A 22006-nucleotide genomic window follows, 5' to 3' on the forward strand; every position below is an offset into this window, starting at 1 on the left:
AGAGTGACCCTTGTGATGGTAGGTTGAAACTAGCTGTAATGTATGAATTCACTATTGTCTATATGGATTGATATAAAAATAAAAATAAGAAGGTTCTGGTTTGCGGAGGTCACCGAGCTCACTTATGCGGAGAACCCTGCTCTCCCTTTCAGGGCTCTGGGTTCCAGCATCTGCCTGGCCTGTTGTGTCCCTGCTTCAGCAGGAGGAGTCAGCGTGCTGAGCGTTCCACTGGAGCCCCCAGTCCTATCACATAAGACAACATATATATCTTAAGATCCTGAAGAAACGGCAAAATGTCCAAGTAATGTTTAGGGATAATTTGTGAGGAGAAGTAAAAAAAAAAAGTGATGCAGTCATCGTGGCGTTGAGCACCATCTTCTTCTGGCTGCTGCTTCTGCTTCATCATCTTCCTTTCCCTCTGAGGCTGACATGGAAGACGGTGTTTGAGTCTTCTGGGATGGCTGTGGTGTGGTCTGTGCCATCAGACATGGCTTCTGGTTTGTGCAGACAGTGGTGACATTTGTCATGTTGTTGTACTGGTACAGAGTCATTTTTGATCAACAGAGTCCTTTTTAACAACGTAGCAGTACACAGATTGTAGTCTCATCTGAGATATGCTAACAGATTCTGGTTGTCCTCAAAGGAAATGTTACTGAAGAATACATGAAACCTGGGGAAACAGTCGACATGTGTCCAGCTGTTGCTGTATCAAGCTGGGGTTCACTCACCATGGCAGTAACTGCAGAAGATGTATTCACACAAAGGATCATCACTGCCTGTGGGCAAACAGTTGTTCAGGAATCTCCTTCTCAGTGGAAACCTACTGCCTGCTCTTTGGATGATGCTTACACAAGTGTTCTATTTATAATAAGTTGTTACATCATACATTTATATTTTGGGCACTTTTATGTGTATTATTTTTACAATTAAAAACAAATAAAAACATTTACATATATTTAAGTTTTTTCTTCCTCTTGTCTTTGCAGAGTGGAACAGAGAAAAGGGATACATGTCTCCCTTGGCAGGGAAACACTTGCTTTAAAAACTCCACTTCCAAAATGTACTGGTGCCTGGGCTGTTCAGCAAACTGGCTTTACTTTTTCCCTCTTCACACAGTAGCATGTAATTGAGAACAGAAAAAAGCAGCCCCTGACATCCAGGAACTCACCTCACACTTACAGGTAGGCCTCACTGGTATTGAAAGCTGGCCTGGTGCTCACAGCTAGGCCATGTTATTCTCCAGTTGGACATAAACAGTCTCACAGAACACCAACATCAAAGTCACTCTGAGACCATAATGATGGGAGGCCACTTAATAATTTTGTCTAAGAACAGGCAAAAACAAGTTTGCTAGGCAACCCACAAAATATACCAAATACCCCCTCTCCCAGCTAATGTGAGTGGCTGCTACTTCTTGCCAGTTAGAGTTTTAGGCTCACTCTGGTCTGCTGTCATTTCTGGGGTACATGGTTCTGTTCTCTTCCCAGACTTTTTGCCCTTTATCGCTGATATTTAGGATGTGTTTTGTCACTTTAGCAATTTCCTTCCTTTACCCTCCTCCTTCCAAATACCAACTGACTTGCAAAATCCTTTTTTTTCCTCCTATAGTTTTGTGTTGTTGTTTTAAGTACCTAATTTGAAAGGTCAACTGTGTATAAGGTGTGTAACAAAAAGCATTCCCATGGCACCCTCACCCCGTAGTTCCCTGTCTACTTCCAAGAGGCAATGACTTCCCATCCTCTCATTTCTTTTGAAATTTACTTCCATCTTTCTAAATTATATGCTTTTGTACACTCACCAGTTTTAGATATTAGCTGCTACTGAATGCGAAAGATGTCTCCTAACAGCCTGCTTTCCTCTCTTTTCTCTCATGCTGCTTGGTTTCCTCAGAAGGAATCCTTCAATTGCCTGCCCAGGGCTCTCACTTCATTCCGTCTTCAGCATGGCAACTCCTCTCATCCATACTCCAGGCCCTCCAGCCCAGACATTGCTGGCCCAGCCTTTCCAGAGTAAATCTGAGGTCTTCAGCCAGGTTGGAGAAAGGTCACAGGGCCTGGAGTAACAACCGCTCATTTGTTTTCTGCACAACTGATGTATTATGAATCCTGGTTTTTATATAGCCTTTCAGGTAGTCCTCACCTTCAGAACCTGGCTCCTCTGGTTTCTGAAAGGGACTCTGTTTGTTTCTGGGCTTCCCTGTAGCTCAGGTTCACGCTTCCTCAGGTCTGCTACATCAGTGAGCCTGCTTCCAAAATTGTGTTGCTGCCATCTCCTCTCTCCTCCAGTGTCCTTGTGAATTTATACCTTACTCTGGTTTTAGTGAGGTTCCAGGAGGAAGGAAGAATTAACTTCTCTGCTCAACCTGCTTACCTACTGAGGAATCACCCCGTCCCTTCAAGGACCTACGATTCCCCATTTTTCCTCATACCTTCTTCCCATCTCACACCCAAATATATAGTGACATTTATATATTTGTTCAAAGGACATGAACTGAATGCCTACCACATATAGGTGCTGGGCCTTGAATTGTGATCAAGCTACAATCCCTGACGACTCCACATGAGGTTCTAGTCTGGAGAAGGCAATCACTCGGGGACGTAAGAAGTGCCAAGCAGAACGTGTGCACGATGCCAGGGCAGCACAGAAAGGTTACTTCCTGACTCGGCACCAGCAAAGGCTCCCCAGAGGGAGAAGTGTCTAAATGGAGATTTCAAGAGAAAGTGAGAATTGGTCCAACCAAATGCATCTGTGCCCCAACAAGACTATGGATAAGAGCAGAGACATTCACAGAACCCCCAGGCATCAACCTCCCCCCTCATCCCTGCTCTGGGAGACTCTGCGGGGCTGTCTGTCCTTGATACTCCCTCTGAGTGTGAAGAAGGCAGGAACTGCCCAGGACTCTTAACGGTCTTCTACCTGTAGGGAATGGGGTGGGGAGATAGATGTACAGGGGCTTTATTTTATGGTCAGGGGTCGGAGTCTGTTCATTTTCCACCCCTTTCCCCAAATTTGTGAAGTCAGTTAGCTCGAATTCTTTGCTTCTCTCTCAAGCTGTAACCCAGGCCATGTACGTCAACTGCTTATCTGCCAGGAGAACAGGATGGGCAGAGGATCCCAGGTTCTCCAAAGGAGTTAAACTTGTAAGAAGAAATTACGCAGATTCAGTCTTGTCTGTTTATTGAATAAATCAATCCTGGGTAAAGAGAAAAGAAAACTAGGTTTGAGGACAGAGGCTGGGGGTGAGCGAAGTCCTCGGCCCCTGTGGTGTGAGGGGAGGGGTCACTTGTAAAACTCATGCTCCTGTTCGTCCTTCTTGATGACTGTCTTGTATGCTTTCTCGAAGTCCTTGGCCAGAACAATGTAGCGGTTCTCACGGACAGCCAGCATTCCACTCTGTTGAGGAATGAGAGTTAAAATCTACTCCCTTCACTCCCCGCCCCTAGTGATGATGGAGGAAGAGACAGACTCAGCCCAAGAGCCAGGGAGGGAAGGAGGGACAGAAGGATTGCAGCAGAGTGGTCTCAAGGAGGAAGGGTCTTCTCACACCCTCTGCCCCATCCAGAGAGAAAACATTACTCACCTCTTGACAAATGGAGTTAATATCAGCTCCTGAAATCTTATCTGGTCGGGCCACATCTGTGGCAAGTGAATTAAGGAAATCACTCCCTGCATCGGACGCGGTGAATGCCTGGAGCCAGAAGTCATCCTTGGGGTGTTTTTGTCACCACCACTCCTCCCTGGACCTTGGCCTCCCACCTGCACAATCTGGGTGGTGGTGATGACAGAGGAGATGAAGATCCAATCCCCATTCCCAGCTGTGATCCTCCCCTCACTTCTAGAGCAGGATACAGTCTTCCAAGTCAACCTCCTCAGAAAGATTCATCTTGCTGGTGATAGTGGAGAAAATCAGTCTCTTCTGGCGGCGGTCAGGGAGTGGAAATTCAATTTTACGGTCAAGGCGTCCTGGCCGTAGCAGGGCAGGATCCAGGGTGTCTGCTCTGTTTGTGGCCATGATCACCTGGCATTGGGGGACAGGCCGGCTCAGACCTCTGTCCCCACTATACCCTCCATCCCATCGTGGTACCTGCCTCCTCATCTGCCAGCCTCCACCTTTCCCTGATTTTCACACCACACTTCCCCTTGCCCATCCTGAACTCCAAACCTTGACATTGACATTCTGGTCAAATCCATCCATTTGATTCAGTAGCTCCAGCAGGATTCTCTGAACTTCCCTGTCAGCTGGTGAATGAGTAACACGGTCAGCCAGCAGCTCAGCAAGCTTGCCCAAGACCCCAGGCCCTGTTTGGGCATCACTCACCCCCAGTCTGGGCATCGAATCTCTTGGTGGCGATGGCATCAATCTCATCTATGAAGATGATGGCAGGCGCGTTCTCCTTGGCCAGGCGGAACACGTCCCGGACCATGCGGGGGCCCTCGCCCAGGTACTTCTGTACAAACTCCGAGCCCACGACCCGGATAAATGCAGCTGATGGCAGGATGACAGGGGTTACATGAGGACAGGTCTCCTGCAGGGCCTGGTGCTGCTTTAACAAAACTGAGAACTCCCCGAGGATGTCCCTTTCTTTGGACACCCACTCCAAAGAGCCAGGTCATTCTCTCAAGCCCTGGGCTGAGTCTTAGATCCAGGCAGGAGGACCAGCTCCCTCTTGTACCCCACAGCGACCCAGCAGCCCAAATAATAAATTCTGCCCACAATTATGTCATTTTTTTGCCCAGAACTTAAAAATCAGGATTTTTTTTTAAAATGTGTCTGTGCTCCAATATGCCTAAAAAACTAGAGCTAGAGACATTCATGGAATCCAACATACAAAAAAAAGTAGATTTCCAGAGTGCTTGAAAAATCAATAAGAAACAGATTTTCCATACACTAAAGCATCTTGCCTCACCAAGAGCTCAGTTCCATTTGCTATAAGGACCCACTTTTGAATATCATGCAAGAGTCAAGTACACAAGTACTTATTCGGACATAATCAACAAGTGGCAATGGGGTTGAAGACAAGTTTGTTCTGAGCCTCCCTCTCCATTCTAATTCTTCTTAGATTTTAGCTTGTTTGTTAGTGACTGGATGTTGCAGGGAGCAACCTCCAGGACCCTCCTTCCAGCTACCATAGAGAAGGGACACACAAAGTCCACTATGTAGACCTGGTGGTTTTATGTCATAAACTAGGAGTTGTGCAAGTCACAGCCCTGCCCATCTCTAATATGGTGATCACTGGCCACATGTGGCTACTGAGCAACCAAAATGTGGCTGATCCAAAGTGAGATGTGCTATGTGAAATATACACCAGATTTCAAAAGCCTTAGGACCAAAAAAGTAATATATCTCAATAATTGTCCATCAGCAAATGAATGGAGTAGATAAAATGTGCTGTATACACACAGTGGAATATTATTTGGCCGTCAAAAGGAAATAAATTCTGACACATGCTATGACATGGATGAGCCCTGAAGACACTATGCTAAGTGAAACAAGCCAGTCACAAAAAGACAAATACTGTATGATTCATCCACATATATGGTACCCAGAACAGGCAAATTCATGGACGGAAAGTAGAAGAGATGTCGTCAAGGACTGCAGGGAGGGAGAAACGGAGTTAGTTTAATGGGTATGGGATTTCAGTTTGGGATGATGAACAAGTTCTGGAAATGGATGCAGGTGGTGGTTGCACAACATTGTTTATAAATGTTTATAAGTTGGTTAAAATGGTAAATTTCATGTTATATATATTTTACTGCAATAAAAAATTACAGGATGTAGAGTAGATAAACAAGATTATACTGTATAGCATAGGGAAATACATACAAGATCTTATGGTAACTCACAGCGAAAAAAATGTGACAATGAATATATATATGTTCATGTATAACTGAAAAATTGTGCTGTACACTGGAATTTGACACAACATTGTAAAATGACTATAACTCGATAAATGTTTAAAAAATTATAGGAAAACTCAAATTTTGTATCTGCTGTGTGTCAAAATAATATTTGAGTATGCTGGTTAAATAAAAAAATTATTTTAGACTAAGTTCACCTATTTCTTTTAACCTGTTTTTTTAAAACATGAGTACTTTAAAAATTTAAATTATATGTGTAGCTTGCAGTGTACAGTTGGCCCTTGAACAACACGGGTTTGGGGTGCCGACCCTCTGTGCAGTAGGAAACGGGTATAACGTTAGAGCTGGCCTCATAGCTACACTTCTGCATCTGTGGATCCATCCAACTTGGGATCATGTGAAAAAACCCGATGTGAGTGGACCCCTGCAGTTCAAGCCCCTGTTATTCAAGAGTCAACTATATTTCTATTGAACCCTACCTGTCTAAAACCACCTTGCTCTCAGGACATCAAATGAAGTCTCTTGGATTAGCACTAAGACCATGTCTGTTCACGCCCTTTCTGATCTCCTCAGCCTCGCCTCCTGGACCTGCACAGCCCATTCAACAGTTATTTTCTGAGCACCAACCGCAGTGCGGTTATTGGGTGGGCACTGGGGAAAAAATGACAAATGCACAAGATCCCTGCCCTTGTGGAGTTTAGTCACAGTCAACTCAGGGCTCCCCAAATGAGTTCTTTCCCACCCCCTGGCCTCTGCACAGGCTATTCCCTGTCTTGGATGCCCTCTCCCAACTGTGTGCCTGACAGAGTCCTCTTGCCTCGCCTCCTCTGGGAACCCCGACCTGAGAGGCCCAGGATGGACTGACAGCCTTCCTTAGGGCAATCCCACTACCCTCCCTGCTTCCCTGGAGCATTTGCTACTTTGCAGACTGTCCCCATTTGGGCTCACCTCCAACCATGACCCCCTTGCTCACTTGGCTTCAGCTGCAGGGGCCTCCTCACTGTTCTTGGAAAACTAAGCACACTCCTGCCTCAAGGCCCTTACACCACAGAGTCCCTCAGCCTGACACACTCCCACCCCCAGACGTCCATGGGACTTATTCCCTCAAGGCTTCTTCTGGGTCTTTATGTAAATGTCACCTCAGAAAAGTCTTCTCTGACCAGCCCCAGTACCAGCACTTCAAGTTGCAACCCCTGTTAATTCCTTATCCCCCGGCCCTGCTTAGTTGTTCTCTTCGGGCATTTAGCACCACACAACATATAATCTAATTATTTCTCTGTTTAAGTGCTTCCTCAACTAAGACATCAGCTCCACGAGGAATGGAGACTTTGTTCTGTTCACTGCCATGTCTTCTGCACCCAGAACACAACTTGGTACATATTAGGTGTAATAAATATTAACTGAATGACTGAGTTCTACATGTTTATTTCCTTTTTCCCCAGCCACACAGGGAGAGTCTCCAACGCAGGGGACATGTCTGACTCATCACTGTATCCCAGCACCTGGGAGAGCAGAAGTTCAGTGAAGTTCAAGCAAAGGAATAAGCGTGACAATGGCTAACACTTACGGTCCACTTACTACCTGCCAGGTATGGTTCTAGAAGCTCTATATTGATTAAATCCTCTGAATAATCCAGAAAATTAAGAAATGAGAGTCACAGAGAGGCTAACTTGCCAAGTAGTTACGTAAACTAACTTACATAAGCAGTTTTATGGGGGCCAGATTTCAAACCCAGGCAGCCTGGCCCAGAAAACACACTGCTCAACCCACTGCTCTCTACTGCTCCCTGGGTTATGTGTGCTAAGATTTTAAGATGCGCAGAGCCCTGTCCTTAGGCTTTGCAGTCACACAGTGACTTTCAGACATTTTCAGACACATTGTTGGAAACCTACAAGTAGAAGCACACTTATAAACCACCACAGCATACATGTGTGCATGTGTGTGTGTTATGTTTCACAAACAATACGAGCTCTTACTATGTGGGGTGGACTCTGAGGTTTTCTATTCTATCTCATTTTTTTAAATGCTGGTTGCAACCCAGGATTTTTTTTTTAATTTTTTGGAGGTAGGTAATTAGGTTTGTTTGTTTGTTTTTAATAGAGGTATTGGGGATTCAACCTAGGACCTTGTACATGCTAGGCATGCACTCTACCACTGAGCTATACCCTCCCCACAACCCAGGAATTTGAATTCATAATTACTAATGGGTCATGAGCTACTGTAGGAAAAACATGGCATTATTTCATTAATTCCTCACAATCATGCTGTGAAGGAGTCTCCTATTAGATGAGGCACAACAGTGCAGTCACCTCCCCAGTAAGGCACAGCCAGTTAGTAAGACCCACATTGGGGCTGTGACCCCAGAGCCCTTGCCACTGGGCCACGCCACTTCCTGGGGAGGATGATGAGAGCTGAAAGCAAGGTCAGAAAAGCCCCAAAGGTCAGAGCTTGGGGGAGAAGCCAAGCGGCTCACCTGTCGTATGATGAGCCACAGCCTTTGCCAACATGGTCTTCCCGCAGCCAGGCGGGCCATACATGAGGACGCCTCGGGGAGGGTCAATGCCGATCTGAAGCACAGAGGTGGGGAAAGAAGGATGAGCCAGGGGTCTGTCAACCTGAGCCCCAGTGGAGCCAGCCTCTCCCTCTCCCCTGCCAGCCCCAGCTCCGCACCTGCTTGTAGAGCTCGAAGTGCGTAAGCGGGAGCTCCACGGCCTCCCGCACCTCCTGCTTCTGGATGTCCATGCCCCCGATGTCCGCGTACATCACGTCTGGCTTCTGGTCTGGTGGGAGAGCAGAGCTGGGGCTCCCAGCCTGGCCCACAGGGTCCCTTCAGGCCTCCCTGGCCCTGGGCTCCCCCTCACCTGAGGTGAGCATCATGATGCTGCTGTCAGCCTCAGGAGGCAGCACATCCACTAGGGCATTGCTGTGCTTGTGGAGGGCCACCGAGGCGTTGGGCTTGAGCAGCTCCCGATCAATGGTGCTCAGGATGCGCACGTAGTAGTTGGAGCCTTTGCGAAGAGGACAAGGGAGGGGGAAAGTGAGAAGTGCCAGAACCTCAAAACTGTCCCCTTCCCCCGACCTCACAGTTGCACCTCCAGGCCACCCAGATTGCTCACGAAGACCCCAAATGGCCCTTCTGGCCCCTAGTCTTGCCTCCTCCAGTCCATCCCCCACATTCATGCTAACAACTTCCCCGTCTGTCTGTAGCCCTGAGATCTGGCCCTGAGTGACCAGCAGCCTCCTGAAATTCATCTCCCAGGATGTCCCTAGGGTATGTCTCACTCACTGTGTCTCACTCTGTTCTCAGTACCCTTCCCCTATTTGTGCTGCTCCCCTGGGTCTCTGTCTCAGGGAGGACCAAGGTCCCCAGTCACCAGCCAGAGCCCTAAGCCTCCCCCTAGATCTTTCTCCACTTCCCTCCACAGCCCATCAGTCACTATGACCTTCCACCAGCCTCCTGAATATCTTTCCAACCAACCCCCTCTCTCCTCCCCAGGGACCTGCCCTGATTCAGCCCCATCCTCTCCCAGCTAGGTCTCTGCACCAGACTCCTTGCTCACCCAGCCTCCAGTCTCACCTCTCCAGTCCACTTTCAACATTTATGTTGAAAAGAGACACCCATCTCTTTCTAGCCTCAGTTTCTCCCTTGACCTTCAGACCTGGCTGTCCAGCAGCCTCTCAGACACCTCCTTGTGGTGTCTCACACTGCCCTCACTGTCTCCCTGCAAACTTACTTTTCTGCCCATGTCACCATCTCAGGGATAGCCTCACTGTCCCCCTGAGTCCTACAGATCAAAGACACAGGCCTCATTTTAGATATCTGCCCCCCTTCACTACCTCACCACCAGACCATCAGTCCAAGTCCAGGCCCAGTCACACATCTTTCCCCAGAGGCTTTACAAGAATATGGCTTGGTCCAAAGGAGCAGAGGCCAGAAGCAGGAAAAGACAGACAAGACACAGGGACAACAGCCATCATGAAGGTAGAGCCCAGACCCACATTAATAAAAGTAGCTACAGTATATCGAGTCCTCACCAGAACTCAGTCTCTTAACACCTCACCCACAGTTTCAAATTTGTAGATCCCAACCTAGTAGTAGTTGTGAAATCAATTTAGAAGATTATGACCAGAACATTGTTTAAAACAAAGCAGACTAGAACAGAATGGAAAACTAATTAGGGCATGTCACACATAGTAAGGCCAACTATCGTCTGGTTTATTATATAAGTTATATACACATACACACTGAGAAAGAGAGAGAACATAAAATATATTTCCACTTTTGCATCAGGCTCATAATGTTCTGAAAAACACCATTACACTGTCTTATCTCCTTTGCCACTGTAAGTTCCGGGCACATGGCAGGAAACAGTTAACAGCTGATGAGTGAACAGATGGCTGAATGAGCCCACCCCCATCTCCTCTTTCCCACATACCTGTGGTAGAGCCCACGATGGCTGTATTCTGATCCACAGCCTCCAGAAACTGCCCGATAACCAGTGGGATGCTCTGGATTCGCTTCACCTCCTCCTGGGCATGGAGGAATTCCTTCTTTAGGTTCTTTTGCTCATCCTTGATGTACTCCTCCTGCACCTCCAGGAATTCTAGCTCTTGCTGCAGCTTCTGTGAGCAGAGAGAGGACAGGTAGGGGATGGACTCCAGGCCTTGCTGAGCCAGGGAGTGGTAGAAGGCAGAGGAAGTATGGGATACTAGGCCCTGTGCAGGGTCCGTACTGGGGCTGCATGTACCTTGTAGCGGCTGTACAGGTCCTCCAGGTCCTCAGGCTCAGGCCCCAGGAAGGACAGGCCAGTCTGGGGCCGTGACACAGACAGGGCTGGGATCTCATCCTAGAGTAAGGAGGGAAACTCAGGTTGGGAAAAGAGGGTCCCCTCGTGAAAGAATCTGAGATCCCTCTCCCCACTTCACCATGAAGTCACTTGGCCCCTAACAGGCTCCTGCTATCATTCAGCTTCCTAAATAGATCCTGTAAACCTCTCAGCCCCCTAAACAGGTTCCTGAAGTCTCCTAGCTCCTAACAGGCCCCTGTCAACCAGCCTTCCAAACAGATCTTTTGTTATCATATGCTACTTGTAACATGTTCCCAATGTCACCCAAATCCCAACTAGGGCCTAAATGTGTCATCAACTCATTACCAGACCCCAATACCCTCCACCCCTCCTCAACAGGTTCCTAATGTCATACAGCTCTCTCAATTGACTGCTGAAGTTGCCATATCTTCAAACAGCCCTGGCATTACTCCATTACCCCCAAAAGACCCCTCATGTCACAGAACTCCAACTCACATTAGGCCCTCATGTCATGCATCTCCCCAGGTAGGCCCCAAACATCACTCGGCCAGACCACAGATATTACCTGGCCCTCCAACACCAGCTGAGCCCCGATTATCAGTCAACTCCCCAGCCCAGCCTCAGATACCACTGGGCCCCATGGCAGGGTCCCATATATCACTCACCACCCGACCCATCCCCAATCCCGAGGGGCGACCGATGTCACTGAGCACTCCCAGTTAGACCTTGAAATCATTCAGTCCCAAACCACCTCTAACGTCATCCATTCCCAAGCCCCGCTTTCCAAGCCTTACTGCCCTCCTAACATCACTCAGACACCCAGCCCAGGCCTCGGGACGGCACGAAGCTCTTCCCTGAGGCCTCCGAAATCACCCAGATCCAGGCCTGGATCTCCGAGGTCACTCGGCACCCCATTCAGGAAGGCTTCGCCCTCTCCCCACGAGCCAGGCCCACCAGACCTGAGCTTTCTCCACCAGGATGCCTATCTCCTCCATAGTGACCAAGCCGGCCTCTGTGTGGCCCGGCCTAATCCAGTCACCGCTTCCGCTGACGCCACCGGAAAGCCAGGGCCTGAGTGGATTCTGGGAAACGTAGTTTAAGACAACGCTGAGAGCCGGCTGGATGGGCCGGATCGGCCGGAAAGGTGGAGGGAGGGGCGACCGCGTCCTGGGCCCCGCCCTTAAGATACACCCCTGCGCACTCCGTACCTCGCGGGAGCGTTGGAGGGCCGAGGGAGACGCGCGTGCGCAGTAGCGCGCAGTGGCGCCGTCTCGCGGGGCATCTTCAAGCGCGCGTGTTCTCGCCAGCAGGCGGCGCTGCCCTCATTGTTCTTTCAACTGAGGAATTTCTCAGAGATCTCAGTCTGATGGCCAAGTGCTCTTTCCTGTTTACTGGCGGGACTGAAGATACCTTGGGCTGGGTTCCGTAGAACAGGTCTTTTAGGGGGTCTCCACGTGGGCTGCGGCAGAGAATTGCCCCCATGCGGGGGCGAGAAGACCCGGGCTGCCCTGAAGTACTTCTTACTTGTCTCCATCCCGGGGGTGCTGAGCCCCAAGCCCACCATTACCGGGAATCAAGTAGAAGCCACGCACTAGGGATGGAGAAAGTGAGGCAGTGGTGCTGGGAGCTGGGTCATGCAGGAGACCTTGCAGATCTATACCAGGCCCTGTCTTACGTGCTCAACTCACTGAATCTTGACAGACACTATGTTCCCTCTTAAAGGGAAAGAAACCAGAACACGGGGCCCCACATCTGTCTGTCCCCAAAGCCTGTGCCTGACCCCCAGGGATACACTGCTGCTCATCGCACCAGCTACAGTTTTGTTAAGTAAACTTTTCATTCAAGTACAGATACATACTTACTCATATCATATCATTAGTGTACAGTTCAACGAATTTACACAATGTGAACACACCCATATAACCAATAGTCAGATAAGAAAGCAAATATTAGCAGGCCTCAAAACCTCCGCGCGTACTCTTTCTGCCACCCTCATCCCCTCTGAAATTATCGCTTACCTGATTTCTAACAGCATGAATTACTTTTGTCTGTTTTAAGCTCTCTATGGACCCATACAGTGTGTACTGAGTATTTAGCTTCCTTTACTTAACATTACGTTTGTGAGATTCATACTGTGTGTAAGGGATAGTTCTTTCACTTTCATTTCTATATGGTTTGCGTGGTGTGAATATGCCTAAAATTGAGTATTTTCCAGTTTGGGGCTATACTGGTGCTATGAATATTCTAGCACATTTCTTTGGTAAACGTAAAAATACACTCAAAAGCAGAATTGCTGGTCAGAGGACAGCTATGTGTTTAACTTTACCAGACACTGTTAAACCTTACTAACTTACACTCCCACCAGTTGAGCATACATTTGATATTCTTTGTCTTTATATTTTTTTTTCCATTCTCGGGGGTGTGATGGGTTGTCGCACCCTTTTGTGCGCTTACTTTTAGCCAGGCAATTTCCAAACCATGAACTCTGAATCCTTACAACACCTTCAAGGGTAGGTTTGCTTTTCCTCACTTTACGGATGAGGAAACTGACTCTCAGACAGGGGAAAGCCACTTTCACTAACTCAAAGAGAATTATTGGTTCCTGCTCAGTCCCAGCCCTATGCAGGGAGAACCCAGGATCAAATCTGGTCCCTGTCTTCCTTGTTTAAGTTCCCAGTGTCTTTATTTCCACAAAAAAAGGGAAAACAATGGCAACAACGCCTTCCTTTTTTCTCTGCGTTGACAACTCTCAGTTCTGTCTTTCAGGTCTCTACCTAACACCCAAAAGGCATCCCGGATTTCTACTTGAGCCTTAGAGCCTATACCTTAAAGTGGAATCCATTATCGGCCCCCCTGCCTCTTGTTCCCTATTCTCCCAGTTTCCAGACTTCAGATTCTAACCTAAGTGAGAGCTTTGCCTTTATTCCCCCAAGCCCAAATTGTCTCCAGATTCTCTCTGCAGCCTTTGTCAATGGTAAATCAATGTTTCCCTTTGGAATCTTAATGGAGAATAGTCATAAACAGCCATTTTCTGAATACTGACTATGTACTTGGTTATTTGCTAAACATTTTACCTCACTATCTCATTTAATCTTCACAAAAACCTTAGGAAGTGAGTAGTAAATGTACCCATTTATACAGAGTCCTTACCTTGTTCCAGGTATGCTTAAGTGTTTTACACATATCATAATTTAATCTCAGATTCAAGTGGGATTTGAAGTGGGAGCTATTGGCTTACATCCTTCTTTCTCAGGACCTACATGAGAAACCAGGCTTAGAAAGGTGAGGTCACTTGCCAAAGATCACACAGCAAGTAAATAGTCAAACTGGCATTCAAATCCAGAGTCTGTGCTCTTAACCTCACCTGATAGTTATCATTTGGATTTGCAGATGATCTTCGACAGGTAGGCTAGTTGTTCTCAAGAAGGAGGACATCAGATCAATTAGGGAGTTTTTGCAAGCTAGACCCGCCTTTCCCTGCACCCTATCATTATGCCCGTCCCTTCCACCTCCCAGTTAAGAACCACACATCTGGTCATCTAACAGTGGGCAAATGAGAGCCAGGATCAGCCCAGCTGACTAAAATTTAACTCTCTGGTTCAAGCCCAGGGCTTCCTCTCAGCTATGCTGCCTTCTAACAAAAGTCCCCAGCAGCTCCTTTTCTGAGTGAGGCTGTTCCTGAATCTGTGTCTTTATAGCCCTGCGTGAGGCTAAGTGCATTCAGGGGCCTGCAGACAAGTCAAGAAAGAGAACTAGAGTGGCAGAGAACCTATTCCTCATCTACAGAGAATGGCTGAAACGCAACTCCAGCCACAAGAGCCATGCCAAGGGTGTTGGCCCATTGTTGCCAGATCTGATGTTTCAACAGAAGTCAAGAATCCAGATTTTCAAGTCAAGTCTTCTAATTTCTAAGTGTTGAAAGTAAATTCAAACACTTAAAAACACCAGGCAGGCCAAATAAAACTCACGTGTGGGCCTCATACAGAAGATAGATGACACCTGTCCCCAGTATTACTATCAAAGGCCCAGAAATGAAGACCTTTACTTACTCCTAGGGTAGAAGTGGAGGGAGGGGTCCGAACCATTTAGAAGGCAGCAAGAATATGGAGTAAAGGATATGTAAGTATTAAATGCAGGGGAAAGCAAATATAAATGTCTGACAATAACTGATTGGTTAAATAAAACCATCCATTATAGGCTATTGCACAGTTTCAAAAAATGGTGTGGAATATTTAATGATATGCCATGTGTTCACAAAATAAGTAATACCTAAAAGAGAAAGATGACAAAGCAATAAACTATAAACCCTTCAAAAACCCTTTTTATTTTGAAATTTCAGTTACAGAAAACTTGTAAGAATGATACATACTCTTTGCCCAGACTCCCCAAATGTTAACATTTTAACACATTTGCTTTACCATTCTCTTTTCTCTATACATGCATTCTTATATGTGCGTGTATGTATACACATACATTATACGTATATCTAGCCATGTGTGTGTGTATATATATACACACACAGACATGCACACTGCCACAATTTTTTTAAACCACTCCTGGGATTTTTATTTTGATTGCATTAAATCTATAGATAAATACTGAGGGAACTGGCATCTTAATAATATTGAGTCTTTCCATCCATAAAAGTAGTATATCTCTCCATTTATTTAGTTCTTTGATTTCCTTCTTTAGCGTTTGTCCCTTTCAGCATACAGATACTGCACATATTTTGGTAGATTTATACCTATTACATTTTTTCAAGCTATTTAAAATAGGACTTTTATAAAAACAGGTACCATTGATATACCAAAAACTGCACATATTCAAAGTATACAATTTGATAAGTTTGGGCATACATGTACAGTACCATCACGAGAGTCAAGACAATGAACATATCTATTACCCTCAAAAGTTTCTTCATGTCTGTTTGTACTGCCTCCTGCCCTCTCCTTGCCTCCATTCCAGAAAACTCTCATTCATTTGCACTTTTTAGAATTTTATGTAAATGGAATCGTACAGTATGTATTCTTTCACTCAGCATTATTCTTAGATTTATCCGTGTTACTGTATGTATCAGTAGTGCATTCTTTTTTATTGCTGAATATTCCCCTGTATTGATTGACAGTCTTTGGCTATTACAAGTAAAGTTGCTAATAACTTTCATGTACAAGTCAGACATGTGCTTTTATTTCTCTTGGATAAATATCTAAGAGTGAAATGGGTCATGTGGTAGGTGGCTGTTTAACTTCTTAAGGAACTGCCCAACTGGTCTCCAAACTGGCTGTACCATTTACATTGCCATTAGCAGTGTGAGAGTTCTGGTTGCTCCACATCCTCACAAAATACTCCCTGATCCTCTCATCTATCTTTTCAGTTTTAGGCATCCTAATAGGAGTGGTTTTAATCTTAATTTATCTAATGACTAATAGTATTGAACCTTTTTTTTTTTTACAACCCATATATCTTCTTTGGTGGAGTGTCTCTTAAAATCTTTTGCCCATTTTTAATTGTGTTATTTATTTCCTTATTATTGAGTTTCAAGAGTTCCTTATTTATCCTGGTTATGGACTCTGCTTGGGCTGTAATTGTAACATATCACAGACTGAGTAGCTTAAACAGCAGAAATTTATTCCTCACTGTTCTGGAGGCTCTGGAGGCTCAGGATGAAGGTGCTGGCCAATTTGAATCTTGGTGAGGATGCTCTTCCTGGCTTATACATGGCTGCTTCTCACTGTGTCCTCACAGGATGGAAAAAGAGAGCTCTGGTGTCCCTCTCTCTTCTAATAAGGGCACAATCCTCATAGCACTAGGCCCCAGGCTTAAGACCTCACCCTCGTTAACCTTAACACCTCCTCACAGACCCTGTCTCCAAATAGAGTAACGCTGGGGGTTAGGGCTTCAACATAATGACTTTTGGGACAGACACATTCAGTCCATGACACTCAACAATTCTTAGAAGTAGTATGCAAAATTACCATAAAAATACAAAAATATATGTTTACATTCTTAAAAACACTTAATCTTGAGGCTGACAAAACTTTAACTCTCCTGAATAAGTATGATACAACAAAGCAACAGAGAAACAATTTTTTTCATGTCAGCCTAAATTGTCCATTAACAGTCTTGCTTTCCAGAAACAATTGGAATGCAGGTTTTGGTTTTTTTTTTTTTTGTTTTAGTATATGAGTGCTTCTTTATTATAGAGAATTTCATTGAGGAAAAGGTAAATGGAATGGGCTGGGTAACAGTTATTACTTATAATAGTGAGTCAGATATTTTAAAGCCTGTTCTGCTTCTAGTTTGCTTAGCTCCCAGATTAATAAGCTAAACATAAAATCTAAAACTGTAACTTGATCTCATCCATACCTGACATTCTTTTTAAAACAGTTTTTTTATTAATAGACTTTATTTTTTTAGAGCAGTTTCGGGTTCATAGTAGAACTGAGCAGAAAATACAGAGGGTTCACACACAGCCCTCCCCCCACCACATCTATACTCCCCTACCCTCAACATCCCTCATCAGTGTGGCATATTTGGTACAATCGATGAACCAACATGGACACATTATTATCAACCAAAGTCCATAGCTTACATTAAGGTTCATTCTTGATGTTGTACATTCTATGAGTTTTGTCAAAGGAATTCAGTTATTTTTATGCCCAATAACAAGTGATGCTTAAGTAAAAGAAAGAAAAGTAAAGTGGGCAATTGAAATTTAATTTTCTTAGCATCTCACAATTATAGGCATCAGGTTGTAGGCCCACGTTTCAACGTAACAAGTAAAAATGTGTTTTAATTGGAGTATTAGATATTTACTGACTTTTAAAGGTGATATCTGACCCAGAATCTTGTGCAAAAAAAAAAAGCCCTTTTTCAGATATCTTATTTACAAATATATTCCCATTATGTGGCTTCCCTTTTCATTCTCTGAATAGGATCTTTGAAGAGAAGATGTTCTGGATTTTAAATCCACTTTATCCATTTTTTAAATGGATCATGCTGTCAGTGTTGTATCTAAAAACTCTTTGCCTAATGGAAATTCACAAAGATTTTTCCTCTATGTTTTCTTCTAAAAATTTTATAGTTTCATATTTTACATTTAGATCTATGATTCATTTTGAGGGTTTTTTTTTTTAGTATATGGTACAAAGTATTGATCGAAGTTCATCTTTTTGCATATAGATACCCAGTTGTTCCAGCACCATTTGTTGGAAAAAACTCTTTTCTCACTGAATTGCTTTGAAACTTGGTCAAAATTCAGTGGACTATGCATATTTAGATCCATCTGTGGACTATTTGTTCTCCTGATCTATTTTTCTATCTTGACACCAAAATCACATTGTCTTAGCTTTATAAATCTTGAAAGTTTAGTTGTGGAAGTCTTCCAATTTTATCCTTCTTTTTCAAAATTATTTGACTATTTTAAGTACTTAGCATTTCTATAAGAATTTTGGAATCAGCTTTTCAATTTTTGTAAAAAAAAAAAATCCTTACAGGATTGGATTTGGGAACACATTGGCTCTATACATTTAATTTGGAGAAAACTGACACCTTAACATTAAATTTTCCAACCTGTGAACTTGGTATATTTTTCCACTATATTTAGGTATTTCTTAATTTCTCCCAGTACTGTTTTTTAGTTTTTAGTGTACAGATGTTGTACATGTCTGGTCAGATTTATCCCTATGTATTTCCTATTTTTAATAATCCTTAAATGGTATTTAAATTTTTTATTTCAATTTTTGGTTCCTAGTATATAGAATTACAATTTACTTTTGCATATTATCCTGTGACCTTGTGAAAATCACTTACTAATTTCCCTTACCTGAAGAGACATAACCAGAAAGATATTGCTAAAACTAATGTCAAAAAGCGCACTGCCTATGTTTTCTTCCAGGAGTTTTATGGTTTCTAGTCTTAGATTTAAGTCTTTAGTCCACTTTTGAGTTGATTTTTGTATGGTGTGAGATAGTGGTCTAGTTTTGTTCTTTTGCATGTGGATGTCCAGTTTTCCCAATAACATTTATTGAAGAGACTATACTTTCTCCACGATATGTCCTTTGCTCCTTTGTTGTAAATTAATTGTCCATATATGGGTGAACTTACTTCCGGGCTTTCAATTCTTTTCCATTGATCTATATGTCTGTTTTTCTGCCAATACAGTGCTGTGCTGATTACTACAACTTTGCAATATAATTTGAAACCAGGGAGTATGATGTGTCCATCTTTGTTCTTTTTTTCTCAGGATTGCTTTGGTTATTCAAGGTCTTGTGGTTCCATATAAAATTTAGGATTTTTTTTTTTTGTTCCACTTCTGTGAAAAATGTCCTTGGGATTTTGATAGGGATTACATTAGCCCTATAGATTGCTTTAGTTAATGTGAACAATTTTTACAATGTTCATTCTTCCAATTCATGAGCACAGAGTATCTTTCCATTTATTTGTGTCTTTCTCAATTTCTTTCAACAATGTCTTATATTTTTCAGTATACAAGTCTTTCACCTCCTTGGTTAAATTTATTCCTAGGTGTTTTATTCTTTTAGCCGCAATTGTAAATGGGATTGTTTTCTTAATTTCTCTGTCTGCTAGCCCATTGTTAGTGTATAGAAATTAAACAGTTGTTTTTTGTATATTGATTTTGTACCCTGCAGGTTTACTATATTTGTTTATTATTTCTAATAGTTTTCTGGTGGAGTCTTTATAGTCTTCTATTATGTCATCCATGAATAGTGACAGTTTTACTTCTTTCTTACCAATTTAGACTTCTTTCTTTTTCTTCGCCTAATTTCTCTGGTTAGGACTTCCAATACTATGTTGAATAAGAGTGATGAGAGTGGACATCCTTGTCTTGTTCTGATCTCAAAGGAATAGTTTTCAGTTTTTCACCGCTGAGAATGATAGTTGTGGGTTTGTCATATATGGCCTTTATTCTCTTGAGGTACATTCCTTTCATTTTATTGATATTTCTTTTTGTCATAAATAGGTGTTGAACTTTGTCAAATGCTTTTTCTGCATCTATTGAGATGATCATACCATTTTTATCTTTCATTTTGTTAATGTGCTGTATCACATTGATTTATTTTGCTGATGTTGAACCATCCTTGCATTGCTAAGATAAATCTCACTTGATCATGGTGTATGATCCTTTTCGTGTATTATTGTATTCAGTTTGCTAATATTTTTTGAGGAGTTTTGCATCTATGTAAATCAGAGATATTGGCCTTTGGTTTTCTTTCTTTTTTTTTTTTTTTTTTTGTATTGTCCTTGTCTGGTTTTGATATCAAGGTGATACAGACCTCATAAAATTAGTTAGGAGGCATTCCTTTATCTTTAATTTTTTGGAAGAGTTTGAGAAGGATAAATATTAAATCTTCAGATATTTGGTTGGATTCACCAGTGAAGCCATTTGGTCCTGGACTTTTGTTTTTTGGGGAGATTTTTGATTATTGTTTTACCTCCTTACTAGTAATCAGTTTAGTCATATTTTCTGTTTCTTCATGATTCAGTCTTGGACATTGTATTGTTCTAAGAATTTACCCATTTCTTCTAGGTTGTCCCATTTGTTGGAGTATAGCTGTTCATAATATTTTCTTATAAGCCTTTGTATTTCTGTGGTATCCATTGTTATTTCTCCTCTTTTATTTCTGATTTTATTTATCAGAGTCTTCTCTCTTTTTTTCTTAGTGAGTCTAACTAAAGGTTTGTCAATTTTGTAAATCTTTTCAAAGAATCAGCACTTAATTTCATTGACCTTTTCTATTGTCTTTTTTGTCCCTATTTCATTTATTTCTGCTAGAGGGGAGCAGTAGAAGCTATGTTGGTCTTTTATGTATTTTTTATACCTTTAATCATTCATTAGCTCTCTATGACAAATCCTTCAATGGATCTATTTTGGAATTTTGAAGCCTTTTGGGGCTTCTGCATACCAATTTAAATAGATACGCTTGTTTAGGATAAGAACTCTCTAAAAATTTACCAATTTGGAAAATTTTCAAGTTCATAGGATCCATCATCTTAATAGCAACTCAAACCAATAAGATACAAGAGGTGTCCCCACAAGAGAGTTCAAAGGATGCAATCCTCACAAGATCCAGAAAGTGCACTCCCCAAAACAGTGTAAACAAAGACCTTCATTGTACAAGCAGAAACAACAAAATTTGACATGCAGAGGCCCCTTATGGACTGAGATCCTGATGAAAAACTGCTTTGGGAGCTGACACAGTTAGATAAAGAACACTCCCAGCTTGGAAATGCAGTCTATTTAACTGACCACCAAATGTGTGTTGGTACCTGGAATTTCTGGATGGCAGAGACCAGAGAGAATATTCTCACTGGTCAACAAGTGAGATTCTTGGGACATACAGCAAGACAAAAGGAACACCTAGTCAGACCAATGGTTTTCCTCCTTATGACAAAGGACACAAAAGACAGAGACAAAGAGAAACAATGGGAGAAAAAGGGAGGAAAAGGATCCGCAAACCAAGAGTACCCTGCCAAATTTCAAACCAAGAGTCACTGAGTCCAAGGAGCTAGCTCTACAAATATTTTCCCCTGTGAATCTAATTTTTAAAAGAGAGAAAAACTCTTACCATTCTTGTTTCCTAAAGAACCTCTCTCAGGCAGAGATCTGGGAGACTGACTAACAAAATAAGAATTCTTACCTTTTGTTGGCTTTTGTTAGGTATCCCAGGATTTCTTAACTGCAGTAGCCTTAGGATGAGTAGTGTTCAGCCAGTGAAGTTGCATTCCATCCTTGTTGCCAACTGGGACAAGCAGGAAGGAAGAAATATTCCTCTACCTTTCTAGGTTCTTCTGGCTGGTCTAAGAATTAAATTAACGTGAGACAGATTAACAGGAGAAAATCAAACAAAGTTTAGGAACATGTACACATGGGAGAGACCCCAAAACCCCGAATAGCTCCTTAAATATCTTAATTATCTCTCTTCTACCTATGTCATTTCTAGATTTTTATCTTCAAGCTCACTAATTCTCTCTTTCATACGGTCTATTCTATTTCCAATGCTTTCTAATGGTTCTTCATCTCATTTATTGAGTTCTTCTGGTTCTAGACTTTCTGTTTGGTTAGTTTTTAAAGTTTCAATCTCTTTTTATAAAGTATTCCTTCTGTTCATTAATTTTATTCCTGAGCTCACTGAGTTTCTTCATGACAGCTATTGAATTCTCTCAGATTGCAATATTCTGTGATTTTAAGTTTGGTTTCTGGAGAACTGTCATTTTCTTTTTGTGATACCATGTTACCATGGTTCTTCATGGTGCTTTATAAGTTGTTACTCAGCTGGTGCATTTCGAGTAGTGAACAATTTTCTTCTTTAGGTAAA

The 22006-nt window shown here is 43.1% G+C and overlaps 1 protein-coding gene and 1 long non-coding RNA gene across 10 annotated transcripts in view; one reads left to right on the forward strand and one right to left on the reverse strand.

Annotated features, from left to right (window-relative positions):
* LOC123614609 (uncharacterized) overlaps positions 1-955 on the forward strand; it is a 93941-nt gene extending 92986 nt beyond the window's left edge. For 7 of the 9 annotated variants that reach the window (XR_012509034.1, XR_012509032.1, XR_012509027.1 and 4 more), the window contains one exon: positions 153-955. This is a non-coding gene — a long non-coding RNA (uncharacterized LOC123614609). The remainder of the gene's footprint in view (positions 1-152) is intronic. The other 2 variants (XR_012509033.1, XR_012509030.1) reach the window with 1 other exon arrangement.
* A 2205-nt stretch (positions 956-3160) lies between these two features.
* On the reverse strand, positions 3161-11781 carry PSMC4 (proteasome 26S subunit, ATPase 4). Its single transcript, XM_010947244.2, has 11 exons — positions 11627-11781; positions 10608-10706; positions 10296-10482; positions 8721-8867; positions 8530-8639; positions 8333-8426; positions 4319-4486; positions 4163-4239; positions 3850-4018; positions 3581-3636; positions 3161-3393 (listed from the first exon to the last, which is right to left on the reverse strand). Exons 1-11 carry the CDS (start codon positions 11660-11662, stop codon positions 3280-3282), a joined length of 1257 nt encoding a protein of 418 aa, XP_010945546.1. The 5' UTR covers positions 11663-11781; the 3' UTR covers positions 3161-3279.
* Between the last annotated feature and the right edge of the window lie 10225 nt (positions 11782-22006).

This window comes from Camelus bactrianus, chromosome 9 (genome assembly GCF_048773025.1).
Source record: "Camelus bactrianus isolate YW-2024 breed Bactrian camel chromosome 9, ASM4877302v1, whole genome shotgun sequence".
Taxonomy (NCBI): Eukaryota; Metazoa; Chordata; class Mammalia; order Artiodactyla; family Camelidae; genus Camelus; species Camelus bactrianus.

Bases quoted from the DNA above. Each gene is read 5' to 3' on its own strand.
- PSMC4 (XM_010947244.2), bottom strand. From the start codon at position 11,662: ATGGAGGAGATAGGCATCCTGGTGGAGAAAGCTCAG. The intron at 8,868-10,295 runs GTATGTGGGAAA...CTCTTCGCAAAG, and splicing joins CATCGTGGGCTCTACCACAG to GCTCCAACTACTACGTGCGC. The intron at 4,240-4,318 runs GTGAGTGATGCC...CTCATTCACCAG, and splicing joins ATTCGATGCCCAGACTGGGG to CTGACAGGGAAGTTCAGAGA.